Here is a 22,834-nt window from a genome sequence, read left to right as displayed (position 1 = left end):
CCTGACCAAAACCTGCTGCCCAAAGTTCACAAAGACAGCGTGGACAACACAGGCTCAGACTCAGGACTGCTGACATCACAGGAGTTGCTGTAATTGGAGGAGCAGATGGACATGGCGACATCTCCATAAGAGAGGGCGTGTAGTCCTCCCTCTATTTCTGGTTCCAATAAGTACACTTTTTGAGGGTAGGTGGGATGTATATGGGGTGGTCAACCTCAGCAAGCGGAAGCGCTTCTGCCTCGTCCTCTCCAACATCAGGTGGCACCAAATCACCTGCTCAGTCACTGCTACCAGTCTCTTTCTTCTCTGTCACATTCTGCTCCAGCAGGAAAACCATTTCTATGTGAGCAAGATTGCGAAGAAGTAGATGGGCCCATAACCTACCACACACTCATTCCAATCAGTCCTTTAGAGAGATCATACAGTTAACAGCAAATTAAGTTCATGTGTACCATACTGCCAGGAACAAAGACTACCAAAACTATTTATTCAGTTATTATTACAAAACAGACCAAAAATAAAGAACAACAAACTACTTCCGTAAAATGTGCCAAAACAAGCAAAAAAAGGTATTTACTATGTTTAGGTTGACAAATACCCCTCAAATGTTGTAAAATTTTCTTATTTCACTTGGTATGCAATTAGGTTTCATGCCAATGGTATTACTGATATAATCTGTTGATCTACTGAAGCCCAGAAATCTTATACTGTGTTTTCACAAACATATAGGAGAATAAAAAAAAACTTCGTTTATAAAGATACTGCATTTGCAACAACTAAAAAGTTTAGTATTTGCAACAGTAATGTATCATTTGTTTGAAAATTCATGAGAAAGGGAGACTGAAGCATTTTATAACATACAACCACCACGGTTTTCGAGCAAAACGAAGCACAGAAAGTGTAGTAGGACTCAATTAGGGCTATCTAAAGCTTTCGATACGGTCTGCCATGAAATCCTCCTTGATAAGCTGGAAGCAGTAGGTATTAGAGGAAGAGTTAAAATGTGGTTTGAGTCATATCTCAAAAACAGATCTCAGATTATAGAGCTCACCACTGTAAATTCAAGTCAAAAAATAAGGTTAGATACAGAAGCAAAAGAAGTTCCTTTAGGAGTACCCCAGGGCAGCATCTTAGGGCCACTACTCTTTCTCATATATGTCAATGATTTACAGTTACAATATGATACAGCCAAAATTGTACTATATGCAGATGACACAAGTCTGATAGTGAGCGACCTCAAAAACTTGTTACAGTCAACTACTGACTAAATCCTAAAAAGTATTGAGACTTGGTACAGTGCAAATAAACTTAACCTCAATGCAAAGAAAACAAATTACGTACAGTATGGTAAAATGATTCAGGATGAAGACATTAATCTAGAACTGGATGGCAGACTAATAGAGAGAGTGCATTTTGCAAAAGTGTTAGGAATGCATATAGATGAAGCTATGAATTGGAAACACCATGTAAAATTTCTTACACACAGATTTAACTCAGAATGACATACTTTGGACACTCTCATTCTGTTGCCTCATTTGGAATAGTGTTCTGGGCCAGCTCAAACTCTAATTTGAAAGACATTTTTATTTTACAAAAACAGGCTGTTCGAATAATTACCCATTGTCCGACACAAGCTCACTGTAGACCTCTTTTCAAACAGTTAGGAATACTTACTCTGACATCAGTCTATATACTTAAATGTGTGCTCTTAACCAAAGCTAACCTAAGCAATCTCCATACAAATGCAGACTGTCACAACTACAACACAAGGAACAAGAATGATCTCCACATAGAACAAGTAAGAAGAACACGAACTCAGAAGCATGTTAGCCACATGGGCATTAAGCTCTATAATGCACTGCCTCAGTACATTAAAGATTTAAAGGACAATACAAATTTTAAATTGGAACTTAGAAAATTTTTACTTGTTAAATGTTGTTACTCAATAAATGAATATCTTGAAGACCAAGAAAATGACTCTACAAACTAACCTCCAAAATTTTCTATCTTCATTTGTTTCAGCTTTTATTATACTTTACCATCTATAGTACTAGTTATATATTGTTACTGAGAAACAAATTACTATAAACCATTTATGTGGAAAGAAACTGTAAGTTTGCTATCATTTATTATAGACAATTTCATTTTGTACAGTCTATATTTTAATTTCGGTGTATGACAAATCCAATTGTAGACAATTTCATTTTGTATATTCTATATTGTTAATTTCTATGTATTACAAGTCCAATATCGTTTGTACGGCGACACAGATGCTAAATAAATAAATTTCAACTATAGAAGCATTCATCTGAGAACTGCAACACTCTTCTCAATCAACACTATAGCTCATGATGATGTTTCAATAATTCCCTTATTGTTCCACTTGCAGTCAAATATTTCTTTAAACTATCAAATGCTAACAAAGCAACAATGGTGAGATACATTTATTTCACGGAAAGAAAATCCTCAGATAAACATACCTGTGTTACACTTTGTAAATAATTTTCATATAGCCAAAAGGGCATCAAGAAATCATAATTAAAAGTAACATCTTAATCTCCCCCCCCCCCCCCCCCCCCACACCTATTTTCATACCCTTTTTCTTTCACTCAATTCTACATGCTTCTCAGTTCATCTCTCAATTTTCACCCATAATCATCCGTATGTAACTCATTATTAGTACTTCATCATCAGACGCTCAAAATTACAATACACTGCTGAAACTTTCTGAAAGTTAAAAATGTGTGACAAACCAGCAATGAGCTACCTATGTAAAATTCATAGCCTGCTTTTGCAGCTTCAGTTTTGCCAGCACCTCTCTCCTACCTTCCCTTGCATTGTTTCTTTTTAAATCTCACCTCTATCTCATGGCTGTCTGGATACTAGATCCTCTGCAACATTTTCGTATCTCTTATACACATCACGCATCTTTCCCTTCCTTATATTCCATCTCCTTCTCTGTACTGGCAAAGAAAGACATCTGAGACCTTTTCAAAGCTCAAGATTTGACAGCTGATTTCTTTTACTGTATTATTCTTCTCTACTCCAGATGTTCCTGTTTTAACCCTTCTTTATGAAAATATTTTATATCTGTCGCTAACAAAAACTCCAGATTTAATGTTGATACTGAAACTACTCCAGGCTTAATATTCATGTTGAAACTGAGATAATACTGGGGATAAAATTACAGCATTAGTCAACAAACTTAAATGAATACTAAACCACTTTTGTAGTCTGTTGTCCCATCTCTCAGTAAAAAACAAGTAAATAGTAGTTACTAGTGATTTTACTGTGGATTTATTGAAAAGCTCTGTCAGTGAAAATTATTGCAGTCAGCAACACTGTCATTCAGTTTAATGCCTAAGTGAACTTTGCAACTAGGATATGTAAACTGTTTGAGGTTGTTATTGATAATATCTTTGTAGACAAATCTAGGAGAAAAATCTCATCACAAAACCAATAGTCAACGGGCTCTCTGATCACGACATGCAGCATCTTGTGTTAAATGCTGAAACTTGTCAGGAAAAAAAGATAGTAAATCTGAGTATAGGAGGGTAATAAATCAGTCAAAAATTGAGAATTTTTGGTGACTGCTCAAGGACATGAACTGGATAGATATTACAATGTGTACAACTCTAATGGGAAAATTGTCTTCCCATCAAGATAACACATATTAAACTCAAGTCTAAAAATAACCTAAGGATTATACAAGGAATAAACTATCACGTGAAACAAACAGGAAACTGTATTTGCTATCTAGGAACAGCTCTGATGTCAGCATTGTAATCCATCACAAAGAATACTGCAAAATATTGAAGCAGGTAATTCAGAAATCAAAGCAGCTTTAGACCACTCTTTACAAATAATTTCAGTAAAATGGAAATGACACTCACATCTCCCAAAGAAATAGCATCCATCATAAAATCCTTAAAATCTAAGTATTCTAGTGGTTATAATAACATATCAATGCAGTTAATTAAAGATTGCTCATGTGTATTGAGTTCTATCTTAAATTATTTGTGTAAACAATTTCTTATCAGTGGACACTTCCAGACTGTCTAAAATATGCTATATAAAGAGATACCATCAAACTACCAACCAGTTTCACTTTTGTCAGCTTTTTCAAAAACATTTGAAAATGTTGCGTTGAAGTGTCTCGTTATGTTATGTTCAAGCATCTCTTTAAGTATCTGATTGCAAATAATACACTGAGTAAGTCACAGAGTTCTAATATAGAGATAGCTATTTACATATACAGTGAGAGTGTAATTAATTCATTAGATAACAAATTAGAGGCTACTGGCATTTTCTGTGACCTGGCAAAAGCCTTTGACTGTGTGAACCACAGCATATAAGTAAATTATAATATTATGGCGTTACCAGCAGTGCTGCGAAATGGTTTGAGTCTTACCTAACTAACAGGAAACAAAGGGTGTTGTCTTGAAATATCTGTGCAGTAAGCAGTCACTCTTCAACTGATTGGGAATTAATTACATGTGATGATCCTCAAGGTTCCATCTTGCTTTCATTGCTTTTTCGTCTGTACATTAACGACCTCGTGTCTGTTACAGGCCAGATACTAAGTCTGTGTCATTTGCAGATGATACAAACATTGCAATAAGTAGTAAGTCAAGTACAGACTTAGAAATGGCTACTAATCAAATTTTAATTAATATTAATAAATGGTTTAAAGCTAATTCACTGTCATTAAACTTTAAAAGACCCACCATATGCAGTTCAGAACCTGTAAGAGATTTCCTTCCAACATCTGTATAACATACGAAGATATGCAGATCGAAGAGGTTAACAGTATTAAACTTCTGGGATTACAACTTGTCAATAAATTCAGTTAGAAAGGGAATACCACAGAATTGCTGAAGCTCCTAAATAAGTCTGTAGTTGCAGTGAGAATGATGTCAGATGTAGGAAATATAAATATAAATAACATGCATAGTTTGCTTACTTTTATTCTGTTATGTTGTATGGAGTCTGCTTACTCATTATGTGACGTGGGATCACATTCTGGGTAACTCCTCAAACCAAACAAACGTTTTTAGAGTGAAAAAGTGTGTTATAACAATTATTTGTGGTGTAAATTCAATACCATGTAGAAAACTGTTCAAGGGACTTTGTAATTTAACCACTGCTTCTCACTAAATTTATTCCTTAATGTAATATGCTGCAAGTAATGTATTTTTATTTCCAACCAATAGCTCAATACACAGTGTTATTTCTAGGGAATAAGAGCAATCTATATAAAGACCTGAAAACCATTGTTCCAAAGAGGGTCCAATATTCAGGAACACATATTTTCAATAAATTGCCAGCAACCATTGAAAGCTTGGTCTCAGACAAAGCATAGTTTAAACAGAGTTTAAAATAATTTTTGTTAGACAAGACCTTCTACTCTATAGATGTATATCTCAACAGGGACTATTAGACCAACTTAAGTAAAAATGTCTGTCAGATTTCAGTTTCGACAGCACTTGATCACAACAGTCAAGATTAGGTATTTTTTTATGATAAATTTATTAAAAGTGCATAACTATGTTGCATTCTGACAGTATATTCATTCTGTAAAGATTAGCAGTTCCAGTTTACTGTAATATATTCACCTATTTTAACAATCTCCTGACAAATGATCAGGTAGTCTATACTATATTCATATGTTTTATGATTTTTATGTTATACTTTCTGACATGTTCTACATGCAAGAGAATCCTCTCATTTTTGGGTCTATGGAATGAAAACTAAATCTCATCTAAATCTAATATAATATGATTAGTCAAGCGAAGTTGTTCACACATCATGATCTGTGGATCTCATCATGTGATCTTATGTAATTAGTAGAAATTCACCAAATGTAATTGCAGTTTTTTCCCTTGTACTTGTAAGTTAACAATCATCTTTTCTTAAATGGCAACTAGCTATTCAAACATAATTGTTACTTTTGGAGGGTAACAGATAAAGTGTGCTGTATCAATATATTTCCTTCATTGCTTTCACAAATAAGCAAAACTGAAGCCAAATATTCAGGCAGTTTATAGAATGAATGACTAGCAACATATATTTCTAACTTAGTTTTAAGTTTCGGGGTTGCCAGTGCCCTGTCTAATATCCACAGATATTCTTTTAAATATTTTGGTGCCAGAATTGAATAATTTCACATTGTACAGTAGTTAAGGATATAGAGTTCATGTATGAATTAGCCATTTGTATCTTGTGCAGCAGCTAGTAATATCATGCAGTTTTTGCCTTTCCTCTAAGACAACCAAATGATTTTTTTATATGAGGTTGATAAGCAGAATTGAGAAGTACTGGACACTGAGACCTATACTGTCTTTAATTTCAGGACATCCTTCATGGGGAATTGCATGGTACATAAATGACCGCCTCATACCAGAAATAACAGTTGAGAGAGGTCAGACATACACCTTTATGGTAGAAGGAGGTACGTACACAAGACAGTTTCCTAATGCTACCAACACTTTGAAATAATGCCGATTTAGAATTATATGTTTGTATTTTATTTCTAATCACACATACAAGTTTGCTGTATTGCAAATATAATCAAACTGAGTTTTCAAGCAACTATTAGCACATTTGATGTAAGCAAGACTCCATAAAAAACCACAATAAAAACTGTGACCCACTGGAAATGAATTATCACTGCTGCTAAGTAATTTAAGAGTAACTGACATTCCAGCCTTAAGATCAATCTCTAACATCAAACAGCTGTTTCAATTCTATTCTATACTTCTGTAACAATATATCAACAAAATAAAAACAAATTATCATATAACTTCAGTATCCAAAAGTACTTAATGTCACAAATTTTATTGGTGTGAGAAAAACAATTGTAGCACCAGTAAAAGGATGATGGATACTATCAATACAAAAAGGGACAACTGGTTCTATATGTCTAATTTTCATTGCCAACAATTTCTGGACATATAATTTAATTTTTTTGTATCATTATAAAACTTGTTATATTTTTCAATGATAAAAGTCTCCCCAACATTATTACTACAGCTCTTGACTGAATTAATACTTTTACTTAGGATAAAATGACAACTTTTCAGTATGCTATTGCTGCTGAGCAGATACATAGTGTGACTCAACACCACACTACCGTTTACTGGAATGTTGATTTTGTCAGAGCTTATAAAAACTTCTAGTAATTTTCTGAATATTTCCATATAGTTCAAAGTTTTGTAAAAATATGTAGAATTATTTAATTTTGTTGTCTGCATATGTCCAATTGTTACAATATTTGATGTGTTTGCAATGCTGCTTGCCTGCATTATTCATTAAGCCCTTAGAGTCTCCGTGATCAAAGTCTTGTAGAATATCTGTAAATTGATTTCTAAGCATTGTGCAAATGATGTTCACTATGCAGAGTTCCAAGTAATGTGGCTTTTTCCCACATTTATTATCAGTACAAAAATTTTGATGACCAGATCAAGTCTCACATCACATTTTTTTATGCAAGTGTGTACCTCCACCTCTCCTCTTCACTATACACAGTAGCATGAACAACATAATCACTACATGAAGATATACTCCTTTGTAGGCATAATATTAACAGAACACAATGGTTGTAGATTACGTAAAACAGTACACACTTTCAGGTCTTTGAGGCAGTCACTGAGATGATTAAACATCAACTCCATAAAACATGAAATCAGTTCAAATTAAACAACATCCATCATGTCAAAAGAATTAACATACTCACTGTTTGATAAAAGTATCTCAAATAATCCTTGCATGCATGCTGGTCATATATACACAGTCAAAAGATTATCTTAGAAATGTAAAATATGAGCTTTGTGAAAAATAAATAGTTGTACAGGTCTCAACATGGTAATAGTGAGCTGCAAATTTTCTACACAGGAGTCAGCAGTGTAGAGAGAGGCTGTGAACTCAAGAATAAATATTAACACAATCCAGATTAGCTGCAGTTTCCAAAGATCTCACATAGGTTTTGCGCAAGTGCTAGCTGGTCTCAGACTGAAAATTCTGGATGATGTCTGACTATTTAAAGACCAATCCGTAAGCATATTGCAGTCATGGGAACTTACTGTTACTCGCTCCTGTGAACGGGAATATGATATGCAGATCTTGGTGCCTCTCACGCACATCTAGAAAAGATAACCTGAAGATACCTAAATAAGGTGAAATGCGTCGTTGAAAAAAAAAAAAAAAAAAAAAACTAAAACTGCAACCAAAACTGTTTTTAACCAATACTGTTAAACACTGGTTTGCTGTTATGCCACATATGGACTGAAAGAGTTTCTAATAATATATTTAAAGTCCATGCCATATGACTTCCCCCCCCCCCCCTTGAGATAAGGTATCATCTTTGAATATTTACAATAATGAGGTTTTTTTTAAAAAAAAAATTATAAATTCTAGTAAAAATTTTATTCTTAAAAATTTTGTCAGTGGGTACTTAATGTTGTTAAGTTGCAAACTAAGTGCACTTGTCATGGGTTAGCATTGACTTATAACAGTTTACTTCCTGAGTGAATTAACAAAGCATTACTGTGAAACTTCTCAAAAAAAGAAATTTCAAAAATCCAAATTATTTCAGTATGTGATATAAAATTTTCTTTAACAATATTTGTAATAGTAACAAATAACAATCTCACAAATTTATCTATGATCTGGTGCAATATAAAATTAATTTTGTTACCTTACTACAGCATGTAAACAATATTGTGGATGACCCTTAACATACCTGACACCTCACTGTCATGTAAATTCATGCAAACAATGGTAAGGGACACAACTTAGCATTGTTTACTTGCTTAAATAAATATTCACATTTACCTGAATTGTGACAACTTTTGTAGTGCATTTGCATTTAGGAACACATTCAGTTGGTTCATCTGAGTCATAGTTGTCCACATTATCTGCAAAATCATAAAAAATACCCATTAAAAAAATTTTCCTGGCATGAACACCCTATGCATTACTATTACTGGAAGCTATGTTACTGATATTTACTGCTGTATACATGCAAACATCCTAACAAAGTTTGCCATTATCAAGAATCTGAAATTAGAGTTGTGGCTGTCCTCTCTTGGTTTATCATCTATCAACTAATATGAATAAAGCATGTCACTTACCATGCTATGCACACAATAATTCTGTTTCTCATCAACTGTCCATTACTGCTGTTTACAACCAAGGTGTTCAATTAGTGATGTATGTCATCTGTGCATAAGTATCAGATCAATGAAAGTATAATGTCAAGGGTTAGAATTTAATAAGCACAGAGGCAAAAATCTGCAACTGTAAATGTAACTGGTCACAGATTTATATGTTAATTATCAAATAACTTAACCAGTTCCAGATAAATCAAAGTACTTAACTGGGAAGACAGGATCTAAGTCTTTCTAAAGGATGGTGTCAGTGTGATCAGGCCTGCCTATGAGCTCTCTAGAAATTTACTATTGCATGTTACAGTAACTGTAAAGATTAAAAGATAATCTGTGGGCTTAATTTAAAATTATTTGTTCACTGCTTTATAATACAGTGCACCAGCCAAAATGCAGCCCCACTATGAATGCTGTTCACAAACACAGGATGAGTTGGTTGACATTTGTAACCAGCTAGAAATCATCCTGACTACTGTCAAATGATTGGCAGCTGCTGCAAACTGGTGTATTGGAACAGCTCTCAAGAGTATTATACATGTGATATCTCAAGTATTATCCTCTCCTGTGGATCCTGTCTCCTCTGCAAAAACTGCAGTATCTGTCATTACTTGTCCACTTGACTGCAAGTGGCATGTCAGTGGTAGATTTAGGTGTCCTGTACAGGGTGGACGGGGACCAGAGAGGACTCAGTGTGTTGTACCGATCCCCCTAACCAAAACGTTTGAGTTGCTGTCTTTCACTGAAACTGAAACTAAGCGAGTGGGATTCACTTCACCTGTTTTGGGGAAAACTGTTTAATCCAGTGCCAGGAAGTGGCAAACACAAAAGCATAGGGACAGGGTGCAACGAACTGCAGATTGTGGCAGTTGGAACAAATGATGCTGTTGTCTGGGCTCCGAGGTCATTCTTGGGTCATTCCAGAGACTGGTAAAGAAGGTTGAAAGACCAGCCTTGCAATGGAGTTTCAGCAAAGCTCACAATTTGCACCATTGTCCACAAGACTAATCATGATCCTTTGGTTCTGAGTCAACTGGAAGGACTGACCCAGAGACTTCAAAAGTTTTGTGACAGGATAGGTTTCAACTTCCTGGACTTACGCCATAGGACTGAGAACTGTAGGGTCACTCTAAATGGGTCAGGTGTGCACTACACATCAGAGGCTGCTACTCAGGTAGCTATGTGTAGGATGCACACACTTTTTTTTTTTTTTTTTTTTTTTTTTTTTAGATTAGGCAACTCTCAATATGGATAACTATAGCTGTATCAAACCCAGAAGACTCAGTGTAAGATTGAAAGAAATGTTTCCCATAGGGGGGAGTATTGAAATCCTAATGATAAACTGCCAAAGCATTCATGACAAAATTCTAGAGTTTGGTGCACTCATGAAAAGCAGGGAATCTCACATAATACTAGGTACAGAAAGCTGGTTGAAACCTGAAATTGATAGCAGTTAGATTTTTGGGGAAAATTTAAGCATGTATCAAAAGGTTAGGCAAAAGGAAAGTGGAGCCAGCGTATCTGTCACAGTAGACAAGAAACTCGGATCCAACGAGGTGGTAATTGAAGCTACATGTGTGACTGTTTGGGTGACACTCAGTGTCAGAGGTGGGCATAAAATGATAATTGGATCCTTCTATTATCCACCAGACTCATCTCCTGATGAAACCAAATACTTTCGAGAAAACCTCAGTTCATTTGTATGTCAGTTCCCCAATCATATTGTAATCATTGGTGGAGACTTAAGTCATCCAACAATTAATTGCAAAAATTACACTTTTGTTAGTGGTGGATGTGGTAAAGACATCCTGTGAAACTTTACTAAATGCCTTCTCTGAAAACTACCTAGAACAGATAGTCAGCAAACCAACTCATGATGGAAATATATTAGATATAATGGCAATAAACAGACCTGATCTCTTTGAGGATGTCACATTGGAACTGGTATCAATCACCATGACACAGTTGTGGCAACAATGATTGCCAAAGTACAAAGGACAACTAAAACAAGCATACAGTGAACTACACAAAAAATCAAGATATGTACACAGTAGAACAGTCCATGATAAGAAGGAACCTCCATGGAACACAGTCACTGTACAGAACCTTCTAAAGAAACAAGGATTACTGTATAATAGGTGTAAAACAAAGTGTAAATGAAACGCATTTGGCTATCAAGAGAGCAATGGGTTGGGCCATCAGTGACAACTGTAAAGAATACTGTCAAGTGATCTTTCATACAACCCAAAGAAATTCTGGTCATATGAAAAGGCTGTTAGTGGCACCGAAGGTTGTGTCCAGTCCCTAGTGAATGAGCCAAAAACTGAAATTGTGGGTAGCAAAGCAAATGCTAAAATGCTTACTCCGATCTTCAAATGTTCCTTTATAAAGGAAAACTAGGGAGAACTGTCCCAATTTAATCCTCGCACCACTGAAAAGATGAATGAAATAATTATCAGGATCAGTGGTGTTGAGAAACAGCTGAAGTCATTAAAGCTGAACAAAGCTCCAGGGCCTGATGGAATCCCTGACAGATTCTATACTGAATTTGCGGCTTAGTTAGCCCTCTTCTAACTATAACCTATTGTTAACAAAAAACTGTGCCCAGTTCTTGAAAAAAGACACAGTTCACACCTATCTACAAGAAGGGTATAGAAGTGATCCACAAAACTATCATCCAATATCATTGACATTGATTTGTTGTATAATCTTAGAACATTTTCTCAGCCCAAACATAATGAGGTATCTTGAACAGAATGACCTTCTCAAGGTATGTGATGGTCATCCTTCAAGATATCAGCAGGCTGTGGAATGCTCAGGAATCAAGTCAATCATCAAAATGGAAAATGACCCACATCGCACTATGCTTGTGGCGATTGTGTGCATACATAAAACATAGTTGGAGGGGATTTGTAATTTCTGAACAACACTAACCACTGAAAGAAATAGAATTAGTACACAAATCTGATAATTATTAGTTAGATTGGTCTGAATTCATTTTAATTCAGGTGAAGTAAGTACAAACTTGAGAGCATCAAAGTCCAAAATTCCACATTAGGTTGGAATTGTGCATTTCAACTGAAGACCATTTTGACAGAAGTATGTCCCAAGGGTGAACTGGTGGATGAACATATTGTACAGTCACTGAGTTTATTTCATTCAAACACGGTTTCATCACATGAAGGAATTAGGTCAGTGCTTTGGTACAAGAAGCAGCAACAACACTGGAGTTTGTGCATACCAATTGTCAAGCTGTGTTCCGTTGTGCTCAGTGAGGATTTGCATTCATTTTATGCAAATTATGATGCACCACTGTTTCAGTCAATACTTCACACATCACAGATCATAGCAAAACTGCACACAGGTTTATTGCTCGGCTTTTGTCACTTGATAATCACTTCTCATGTACTTTAGTGACTATAAATTTCCATAAGCACAATTATTGAATTAAATTCAGGTCAGTAGTATCTTTTCTATTAAACCACATCCAGAACTGATAACCAAGATTAAGTAGGTGGCTTCATAGAAGGTTTATACTTAGAGTTTATGGGAACGAGATACAATTATCAATCAAACACAATAACTATCCCCATTAAATTCCACATCCTTAAATCCTTTCTTCATCTGAGGTACTGTGAAGTTCTTGTTTGCACATATCCTCAATATTTATAAAGTCATTAATCACAGTACATGAAATATTGGGGGGGGGGGGGGGGTCAGATTATTCAAATTAAGTAGTTGAAATGTCCCTTAATATAAATCCATTTATTTTCTTCATTAATTATCCTGATCATCTTTATCAAGCTCATCTACAGGTGGTGTGGTGGACTGAACAGTCTATACATCTTTACTGGTTTATCACTCCAACAAAAAGTATGTCATAAGGCTTTTTTCCTCATTGAACTTTCGATACATGGAGCAAAAGTTCCCAGCCTGTCAGGCAGTGCATAGAGCTGTTGCATTCGATTCAGTGGTGTATTGTTTCTGGCACTTTACCTGTGAGCAGCATAATATTACATTATTTAAAATTGTTATCAAGTTTTTTTATAAAATGCACAGTTTAATTATTTCCATTAAATCAGAGATAGCATACACTGTAACAGAAAATATATAATAACCATTTATGTGCCTGTAAAGTGTCATTTTGATTTTTTTAGTCTATATTTATTGTATATGCATAGTAATTAAGCCTCAGTGTAATGTAACATGGTAAATGCAGTCAGCATACAAAATTATATGAGACACACTCTCAACTGAAAATTATCAACTGCAATCCATGAGCAAAAAATAAATAAATAAGCAAATAAAAAATTTTGTCTGGAATTGAGAATAAATTTGATAAAAACAGAAGAGAATATATCAGTCTGAAATGAATACATAATAAATAATACAATCGATTGGCAACTATTTATCTGCTGCTGATTGGTGGTTAGCACAAAGACAAATGTACTGCTTGCAGATTCCTAGCTACTGTTCTTTTTCTAGTTTAAATATACAGTTTCACTCACATTCTTTCTCTCTCTCTCTGTTTCCCTCCCTCTCTCTCTTTGTTTGTGTGTGTGTGTGTGTGTGTGTGTGTGTGTGTGTGTGTGTGTGTGTGAGAGAGAGAGAGAGAGAGAGAGAGAGAGAGAGAGAAAGAGAGAGAGAGAGAGAGAGAGGACCCTGTTGGGTCTCAAATTGCCTTTTAGATTTGTTTTTCTGATCTCCCATATAGCTCTCATTCTCTCTCTCTCTCTCAAAGGGCTTCTTTTTTCTTCAGTCCACTGGTTGTAGTATCCAACATTTTAAATTTTGACTGAACAGATTTCCATCTACTGCTTTCACTGCCTCTATATGGGATTTTCTCAAGGTCCTTTTTAGTTTGTTGGATTCATTGCATATTCTTTAATTTTTGATGTGTATCATAATCTTGTGTGTAAGCCTCATTATTGAGAATCACTGAATATTTCCATAAAATTTTGATCTTTGTTTTTTAATATCTGCTGGCCGATGTGATACATCCTCTGTTTCTGCACAACATTTTGGTCCACATCTGTCTTCCTCCTCTGTTTCTGTACAGTGTTTTAGTCTTTACCTGTCTTCTGTTTTTTCTGGGTCAAGTACTTTCCTCATAATCCTTTATTCTTGCTCCAATTTGTTTTCCAGATCGCCTTTTCTGGTGAAAATTAAGATTTCGCTCTCAACAGAGCCTCAGGTTTGATCACAGTGTTGTAATGTCTAATCTTTGCATGTATGGAAATGCACTTTTTGTTGTAGATGCCGCGTGTTCTTCTGTATGCTCTTTTGAGTTTCTCTAATCAAACTCTCTGTACTTTCCAGCCACTCTGAATCTATAATTACACTGAGATATTTGACATGTTTTTCCCTTTACATTTGCCTGTACCTAGTGTTTAATTTCTGAATGTTACATTTGGTGCAGATTAACTTAGTTTCTTAAAAAGAGATTTGTAGGTCAGCTTTTTCAGGGAATATAGATGAGAAAGACAGCATGATGTGGGAGGAGGCAAGGGCGTGGGGAGAAGGGGGATGGAGAAGGGGAGAACATGGTTTGGGTGGGAGACTATGGTGGAAAACTAGAAAAAATGAGATGGATTGTGAAAAAATAGGATATGCTGGAAAGGCAGTTCACATCTGCATAATTTGGCCATACCCACATAGAGCACTGCATGATAATTGTACGATGGTTGGTATACGATGTAGCTGTTTTCAAACACGTACATATGTCTCATTGGGTACAAAATATTTGTAACTGGACTGTGATAGAAGGTGTTGGGTTGGTTTATGAGACAAGTCTTGTATCTAAGTAATATGTTGGGAAATGACTTTTGAAGTACAAAACTGGGAGCAGGGGTGGCATAGTAATAGACTAGGATACCAGGTAGGCCAAATGCTTCATGGATTATTACTTTTGCTGGTAATAGTCCAATATCTGGTAGAATTTCTCAGCTCAAGGCATGACAAGATGTAGTCAAAGCCTTGCTGAAGGTGCAGACTGTGTTTCCTGAGGTGAGGGAGGACTGGTATTGGGGGTGGAGGAGTACCTACCAATTAGTGGCCATGTCGTGACAGGAACTGTGCATATTGAATGGCCAATGTAAGCCTTCCCACATTGACACCAGCCATTCAATATGCACAGTCCATGATAGGTGATTTGATTTGATTTGGTTTCATGTTCCACAGGTCCAAATGTGTTGGGTTCACGAGGACGTGGAATGAGTCAGTTTTTTACAAATACAATGTGATAATCTTATAGCATATACAGTACATAATTATATAAAAATTTATACAGTAAATTATTGGAGCAGCAATAAATAAAAAAGAAAATACATATTTTCTTGCAATCATTAAAGCACTATAGAAAACAGATACAGAGCACACATAGATACAGAGCTCAAGTTAAATAACATACTTAGTGGCATTATGTCAACTTGCATTATATAATATTAAAATTTTACAATTTATTTAATTAAAAATTCATCTAGACTGTAAAAAGCTAGGTGTGTGGAACATTGCTGTCATAGGAGGCTACAATAGCCAGAAAAATCAGTGGTAGCAGAATGTTGTTTAAATGAGCGACACAGTATGAAATTGACAAAACTGTGATAGTTGCCAACACTTCATGTTTTTGGAGCAGTCTTTATAAAGAGGGAATTGAAATTAGGTTGGCAGATAATTTGATTAATAGAGACAATGCATTTCCTCCTTGCAGGATATGGAACCCTGAGCTATCCCACATCAGAACAGAACGTTCTTCAGTGCAGCCATACTGAATGTTCGAAAATTGTCTCTGAGTAAGATATATCATTACCACTGGTGTTCTACTAAGGGCAGTGCCACCTGCCCAGTCTTGGAGGGTAGCAACTGTGATGGATTTCGCAAGCGCCGTGTACGGTACAGATGCCTATTTAGGACATCAATTTGCACCCTTGGCATCAGTTCTCAGTGGGAGTCAGCAGCAGAACCAGCATTCTCCTGAAGATGGTGAACAGTTGGATTGCCAAAATATTGAATCAAGTTGATTTTAGTATCCAGCAGCAAACACGAGGAGTCTTCCATTGTCCTATTTTAATTCTCACAGCAATGTTGACTTTAGTGTCATAGATATTAGTGTCATTGGCATTGAGAAATAGACTAAATTGCTAAAACTGAACACTGCTCTATCTTTGTCTGTCAGGGGAGATATGGGGTGTCTTGACTGTTGGCTTTGCCATTTTCTCTCAGGCTATTGGACAGAGTCATCCTGTTTCACAATAATGACTGCCTCCTTACTTCCAATCGGATGAAACCTGATGTGGTTGGGAAACATCCGTACAGACCAGATCATTCACTGTGTGAATTTTACATCTCTGGTGACCTGAAGAAATATGTGCATGGGCATTGGTTTCAGCTGGATGAAAAACTGCAACCGTGGGTGCAGTTGTGGATATATCAGCTGCCGATCGCATTCTATGAAGCAGAAACTGATAGTCTTCTCTCCCAGTAGGAAAAATGTGTAAACATGTGTGATGTTACTTTTGAATGGAACCATCCCATTGTTCTACTGTGGCAGGTGTCTGCTTTTCATTTGTCTGTCCTTCAGACATCAATATCCTGAAAGCTAACTGACAGTGTGTGGCAGAGGTTACTTCTTGTAAAACTATCTGATCCCCGCTTCCCTTACAATGCATGGGAAGAACGATTGTTGGTAAACCTTTGTCTTAGCTCTGATTTCTCAAATTTTCTTGTTGTGGTCATTTCCTGCGATGTATGTGGGAGGAAACAATACGTTTTGCAATCTTTCCTCGAACATAGTCTCTCAGAATTTCAATAGCAGGCCACCTCATGATGTACAATGACTCTCTTGCAGTGTCTGTCACAAGTGCACCTCTGTAAAGCTCTTGTGATGACTACACAAACCTGTGAAAAATGCATTGCTCTTCATTGGATCTTCTCTATCTCTTCCATTAGTCCTACCTGGCAAGGATATAAAGATATTTGGCAAAGAGATTTTGACGGTATGAATGCTGGTGGCAGACAAGATTTTTGGGGTAGGGGTTGTCTATGAAGACAGATGTAATGGTATTTCCTGATCTTGATGATTATATTATAGTTTATAAAATGGTAGAGCAAAAATTTAAATGAACAGATGACCTATAAGTCCCAACAAAGATTTGACTTAACTAAAAAAGAGTTTAAAAAATATAAAAGTTCTCAGTACTGTTTGATTAGGACACCCTATTCCTATATGGTGGATTCAAATGGTTCAAATGGCTCTGAGCACTATGGGACTTAACATCTGAGGTCATCAGTCTCCTAGAACTTAGAACTACTTAAACCTAACTAACCTAAGGACATCACACACATCCATGCCCAAAGCAGGATTCGAACCTGTGACCGTAGCAGTCAAGCGGTTCCAGACTGAAGCACCTAGAACCGCTTGGCCACACTGGCCGGCTATATGGTAGATTACCTACTTATTGGTAAAGTTGCCAAGTTTGAGATTTTGTTAATTTGTACAAATTTTCAGAAAAATTAGGGCAAAAAAAGTATAATGACAGATCTTAGAATTAAACAGGCACAAGGGGTCAAGTGGCAAAAATAAATTTGAGCATGGCTGATCAGTAATTATGAATATCTTTTAAATTAATTAGTTTTCAGAAAACTGAAATGGGCAGCTAGAAAGAATGGTCACAAGGCTGTGTAATCAGTGGAGTCACTACTCTCACAACTACTGATTAGCACACTTGGAATTCACCTTTAAGTTTTCCAGCAATGTCAGTTACTCATTTCCTGTAATTAATAAAGCTTAAGCAATGGATAATCTGGGATGCGATAATGACAATATTAAGAAAAGGAGAGACTGCTGCTTACCATATAGTGCAGATGCCAAGTCTCAGACAGGTACAACAGAAAGACTGCTGAGCAAGTAAGCTTTCAGCCAAAAGGCCTTCTTCTGAATAACACACACACACATTGATGCAAATGCAACTCACACACATGTGACCACTGTCTCTGGCTTCTGAGGCCAGACTGCGAGCAACAGCACATAATGGGAGAAGCAGTCTGGGTTTTACGGGCAAGGAGGAGTGGGAGGGAAATCAGGGTAGGGGTGGGGGACAGTAAAGTACTAATTGTGGAAGCATACCAGAAGAACGAGAAGTGTGCAGGGCAGCTATGTGCAGTTCGGAGGTTAGACTCTCCGGTGGGGGAGGGGGAGGGCCAGAAAATGAGATAAGTATAAAAAAGACTATCGGTATGCTAGTGAAATAGAAGGCTGTGTAGTGCTGGAGAGGGAACAGGGAATGGGACATGTGGGTGAAGGACAGTGACTAACAAAGGCGTTGAGACCAGAAGAATTATGGCAATGCAGGATATAATGCAGAGAGAGTTACCATCTGCATAGTTCAGAAAAGCTGGTGTTGGTAGAAATGATCCAGATGGCAAAGACTGTGAAGCAGTCATTGAAGTGAAGCATGTTATGCCGGGCAGCATGCTCAGCAACTGGATGATCTAGCTGTTTTTTGGCCGCAGTTTTTCAGTGGAATTCATGCAGATAGACAGCTTGTTGGTTATCATGTTCACATAGACAGCATCACATTGCTTGCAGTTTAGCTTGTAAATCACATGTCTGGTTTACCAGTTAATACTGCTTTTAATGGGATAGGTGATGCTTATGACAGGACTGCAGTTGTGGTGGTGGGAGTATGTATGGGACAGGTCTTGCACCTAGGTCTAGTACAGGGGTACGAGCCATGAGACTGCTGGCCCCCTTCTTCATAAATATCTGCCCACCAACCTGCAAACCACACCATAATCTTTTTATTTATTTTTATCATTGATCTTTTGTTTTAAAGTCACTTTCAATCCATTTTTGCGTACTGTTATCGGCCTACTATCTAAGGTTTCCTCTTGCTTCCCCATACATCATCAGTTCCATCCTTTTTGTATTTTTTCCTTATGTTTTGGTGTATCTTTGCGAAATTTTTCGCATGTATTCCCACTTAATTTATGCATTTTTATCCTCTTCCATGGAAACTTTCTCCTTCCATCTGCGCCAATACAGAAATTTTTACTTATTCCCAGACAGAACTCAACCAAACATGTTGTTGCTGCACTGTTATTTGGCTCATGGAATCCCCTCAAATGGCCTTACCATCAAATTACCCATCTCTGGCTGCAATCCCTCCTTCCACAATGACTGCCATCTGTTGAGATTCTGCCAGTCCTTAGTCCTTACCAACATCATCCAGTAAAACCATGTAAATTAGGCCCAAACCTTCTTGCCATACCTCCTCTCTATATGTAAAATTCTCTTGCTGTTAAATCCCAAGATCTACCACTCTACCACTCTCCACCATCTTTATAACAGCTGCCAAACCTTCCCCACATCCCCTCACAGCAGAGAAATCCTGACTCACTGATCTACTACATTTACTCCACTCTCAAAAGCTCCCTCCCACCACCATATAGAATCGAAAACCTAAACAGACCTGTAACACAGTTGTGAACCTTTCACACAAAAGTCTTAGTGCCACAGAAATATCAGTCCATTTTGTCCCACTTCCAAATTCAGTCATGCTGGACTTGTTAAGGACCTTCTCTCCTCTTCTCAGTCCCTACAGTGGAAACACTTTTCTGCCATCAACCTACCATTCAGACTCAAACAAAGACCAATGTTGAAACCTGCCTGACTGAATTCCTGCTCCATCCAACAGTGATCCACTCCCTTTGCCACTAATCACCCCCTGTTAACTTTTGAGAGCCTTGAACCTTGCCTCAGTATCAGTCCCTTAATCCCTCAAGATGCAAGCTAACCCCACATTCACAGAAAGAACTACAATTCACCACCCAAAAACTGATCCTGACCTTAAAATCCCATCCCCTGATAAAGGCTCAGCCACCACTGTTTTGAATCACAAGGATTACCTGATAGAAGGACTCTGCTAGCTGTCAAATTTGTCCACCTGCAGACCCTGCCACAGTGACCCCATTCCAGATATCCAGCAAGATCTCCAGTCTCTCTTCAAATCCCCAGGGCCGTCCCTGAACCTCTTCTGTGTCTCTCCTCACCCCTACCATTCACTGCACTCCTACCTTCTACATGTTTCCTAAGTCCATAAACCCAAACATCCAGGATGCCCCACTGTGGGTGGTTACTGTTCCCCCATTCAGAGAATACCTGCTCTCAAGACCAACATTTCAGCCTATAACCCACAACCTATCCTCCTATATACAAGATATCAATCATTTCCTTTCCCAAATCTCCAGAGTTTCTATTCCTTTGTCACATAGTGCCCTACTCATCGCCACTCATGCCATCTCCCTTTCTAAAATCCCTAATGCCCCTATTGAACACTACCTTTCCCAATGTTCAATGTGTTCCAAACCTACACCCTCTTTCCTGGTCACCATGACAGCTACCGCATTTACTCGAATCTAAGCCGCACTCGAATCTAAGCTGCACCTGAAAAATGAGACTGGAAATAAAGAAAACAAAAATTCCCGAATCTAACCGCACCTGAAATTTGAGACTCAAAATTCAAGAGGAGAGAAAAGTTTTAGGCCGCACCTCCAAATTGAAACAAAGTTGGTCCATTGTAATATGAGACACAATTTAGGTCGAATGAATGACGATACAGCTACAGTAGTTTGGTTCGAGTCGTAAGCTTACTAGTTAAGCTTTACCAGGTAGCCATTGCTATGCGTCAGGCGCTCCGTCCTTATTTATACCGATACCCTTCCTTTTTCACGTGCTTCATCTGGTTTGAATCGATTGCTTATTTTGCTTTGATCTGATAAGTGCCGTTTTGTTTGTTATAGGTGTTTACATCACTCTAAGCAGAAAATGCATTACTGTACTGTCTCATGCATTGATTGTCGCATTCTGATACTGCGTGTATACGGCCTGTCACCGCTCGCGGCATGGCTTGCTTTTGTGCGCACTACCGCTGCTTACAATTTAAAAAAAGAGAGAGGAATTGTCTCATTAGTGAAACAATGGCAAGAGACTGCTATTTGTTGTTACTTACACTGCTGCTTTCTTTGATAATGATCAACAAGAACCAAATAATAGACTGCGTATGATAGAACGTGTTCTGAACGAGAGTTAGGCGAAAATGTTTCTCCGTTTGAACATCTTTGCGGCCGCTTCTTTAGTACATCTAATTCTGCACAGAAATTAGAGTCACCTTAGAATTAAAAATCTAGTCAGTTGCCGTGCTTCATTTCTGACTGTATCACTATTAGGCATAAGTATAATACGAATATAAACATGACACGATACTTATATTCTTCCGTGTTTGCTGTTGTCTCACTCTAGTTTCGTAGTTTATTAGGCAAACAGGATTTAAATGAGATAGCAGCAAACACGAAAGAATACATGGCAAAATGTTGATGTTCGTATTATTCTCATGGTGAAGAGAATACTGCATGTGATTCACATTTCATCGGGTTCCTATTAGCAACCATCTCTTCTCACAGGTAGGAAAAAATTCAGAAAGTAGAGTTGGCCATATTGACAAACATCCCAGTCTTGCCAGTCGGATTTTCATAGTACATTCAAATTCTGCTACATTTGAAGATGAACAATACGGAATTTGTACTTACTTCGTTGGATAATGTATAAAAATGCAGTGGTCGAAGCTCGGGGTATAAAAATGCAGTGGTCGAAGCTCGGGGTGGAGAAAAAAAGCTCTTCTTCCACCTTTTTTTTTAATTTATTTACTGACGCAGAGGTTTTGGCGCCAGTATTTATCTTTGTGCCTACAAAGCATGGCTGTGTCGCTACATATATTCGACGGCAGAAGTTAGTTTTGGCAGCACCTACCAACATTTTTCAGAACTTCCGCTTGCTTTGCACTCGATTCTAAGCCGCAGATGGCTTTTTGGATTACAAAAACCGGAAAAAGCACGGCTTAGATTCGAGTAAATACGGTATATCCATACCCACAATTACTTCTCCTTTGAGGGAATCACCTACAAACAAATCAAGGGCATGGCATCTTACTATGCTGTCCTCTTCATGGGCCATCTAAACGAATGCTTCCTAATCATCCAGAATGCCAAACCCCTCAACTTGTTCAGGTTCAATGATAACATTGTGATCTGGATCAACCAGGAGGACACCCAATCCACATTCCTCCAGAATCTCAACACCTTCTCCCCCATTCATGGCACCTGGTCCTCCTCAACCTAATGAGTTACCTTCCTCAATGTTGACATGCAGTTCAGTAGCTCCATCCATATCAAACCTACCGATCACTAGCAATACCTTCACTTCGACAGCTCCCACCCTTTCCACAGCAAGAAGTCCCTTCCCTACAGCCTAGCCACCTATGGTCATTGCATATATAGTGATGACCAGTACATCTAAAAATATACCAGGATCTCACTGAGGCCTTCACAGACCATAATTACCCTTCCACCTTGTACAGAAACAGATCTCCTGTGCACTGCTTCTCCAGTCACATACCACCTCCCAAAGTACCACCTTGTGGTTGCAGAGGAGCATTCCGTTTATGACTCAGTACCATGTGGGACTGGAGCAACTGAATTACATTCTCCACCAGAGTTTTCACTACCTCTTGTCATTCCCCGAAATGGGAAATATCCTACTCATCCTTCCCAACCCACACTGGTATTCCGCTCTCCACAGAACCTACACAATAGCCTCGTCCATCTCTACTCAACCCCTC

General features: G+C 37.5%; 1 protein-coding gene across 1 annotated transcript in view; it reads left to right on the top strand.

Annotated features, from left to right (window-relative positions):
- The window catches only part of LOC124605793 (protein Skeletor, isoforms B/C), a 686,779-nt gene that overhangs the window by 640,986 nt on the left and 22,959 nt on the right, over window positions 1-22,834 (top strand). The window contains exon 11 of the mRNA XM_047137685.1: window positions 6,353-6,451. Within this exon, the coding sequence (XP_046993641.1) occupies window positions 6,353-6,451 (99 nt within the window). The remainder of the gene's footprint in view (window positions 1-6,352; window positions 6,452-22,834) is intronic.

This window comes from Schistocerca americana, chromosome 3 (assembly GCF_021461395.2).
Source record: "Schistocerca americana isolate TAMUIC-IGC-003095 chromosome 3, iqSchAmer2.1, whole genome shotgun sequence".
Taxonomy (NCBI): domain Eukaryota; kingdom Metazoa; phylum Arthropoda; class Insecta; order Orthoptera; family Acrididae; genus Schistocerca; species Schistocerca americana.
Note: the sequence above shows the minus strand (reverse complement) of the source record. Positions and strands in the feature narration are given on the sequence as shown.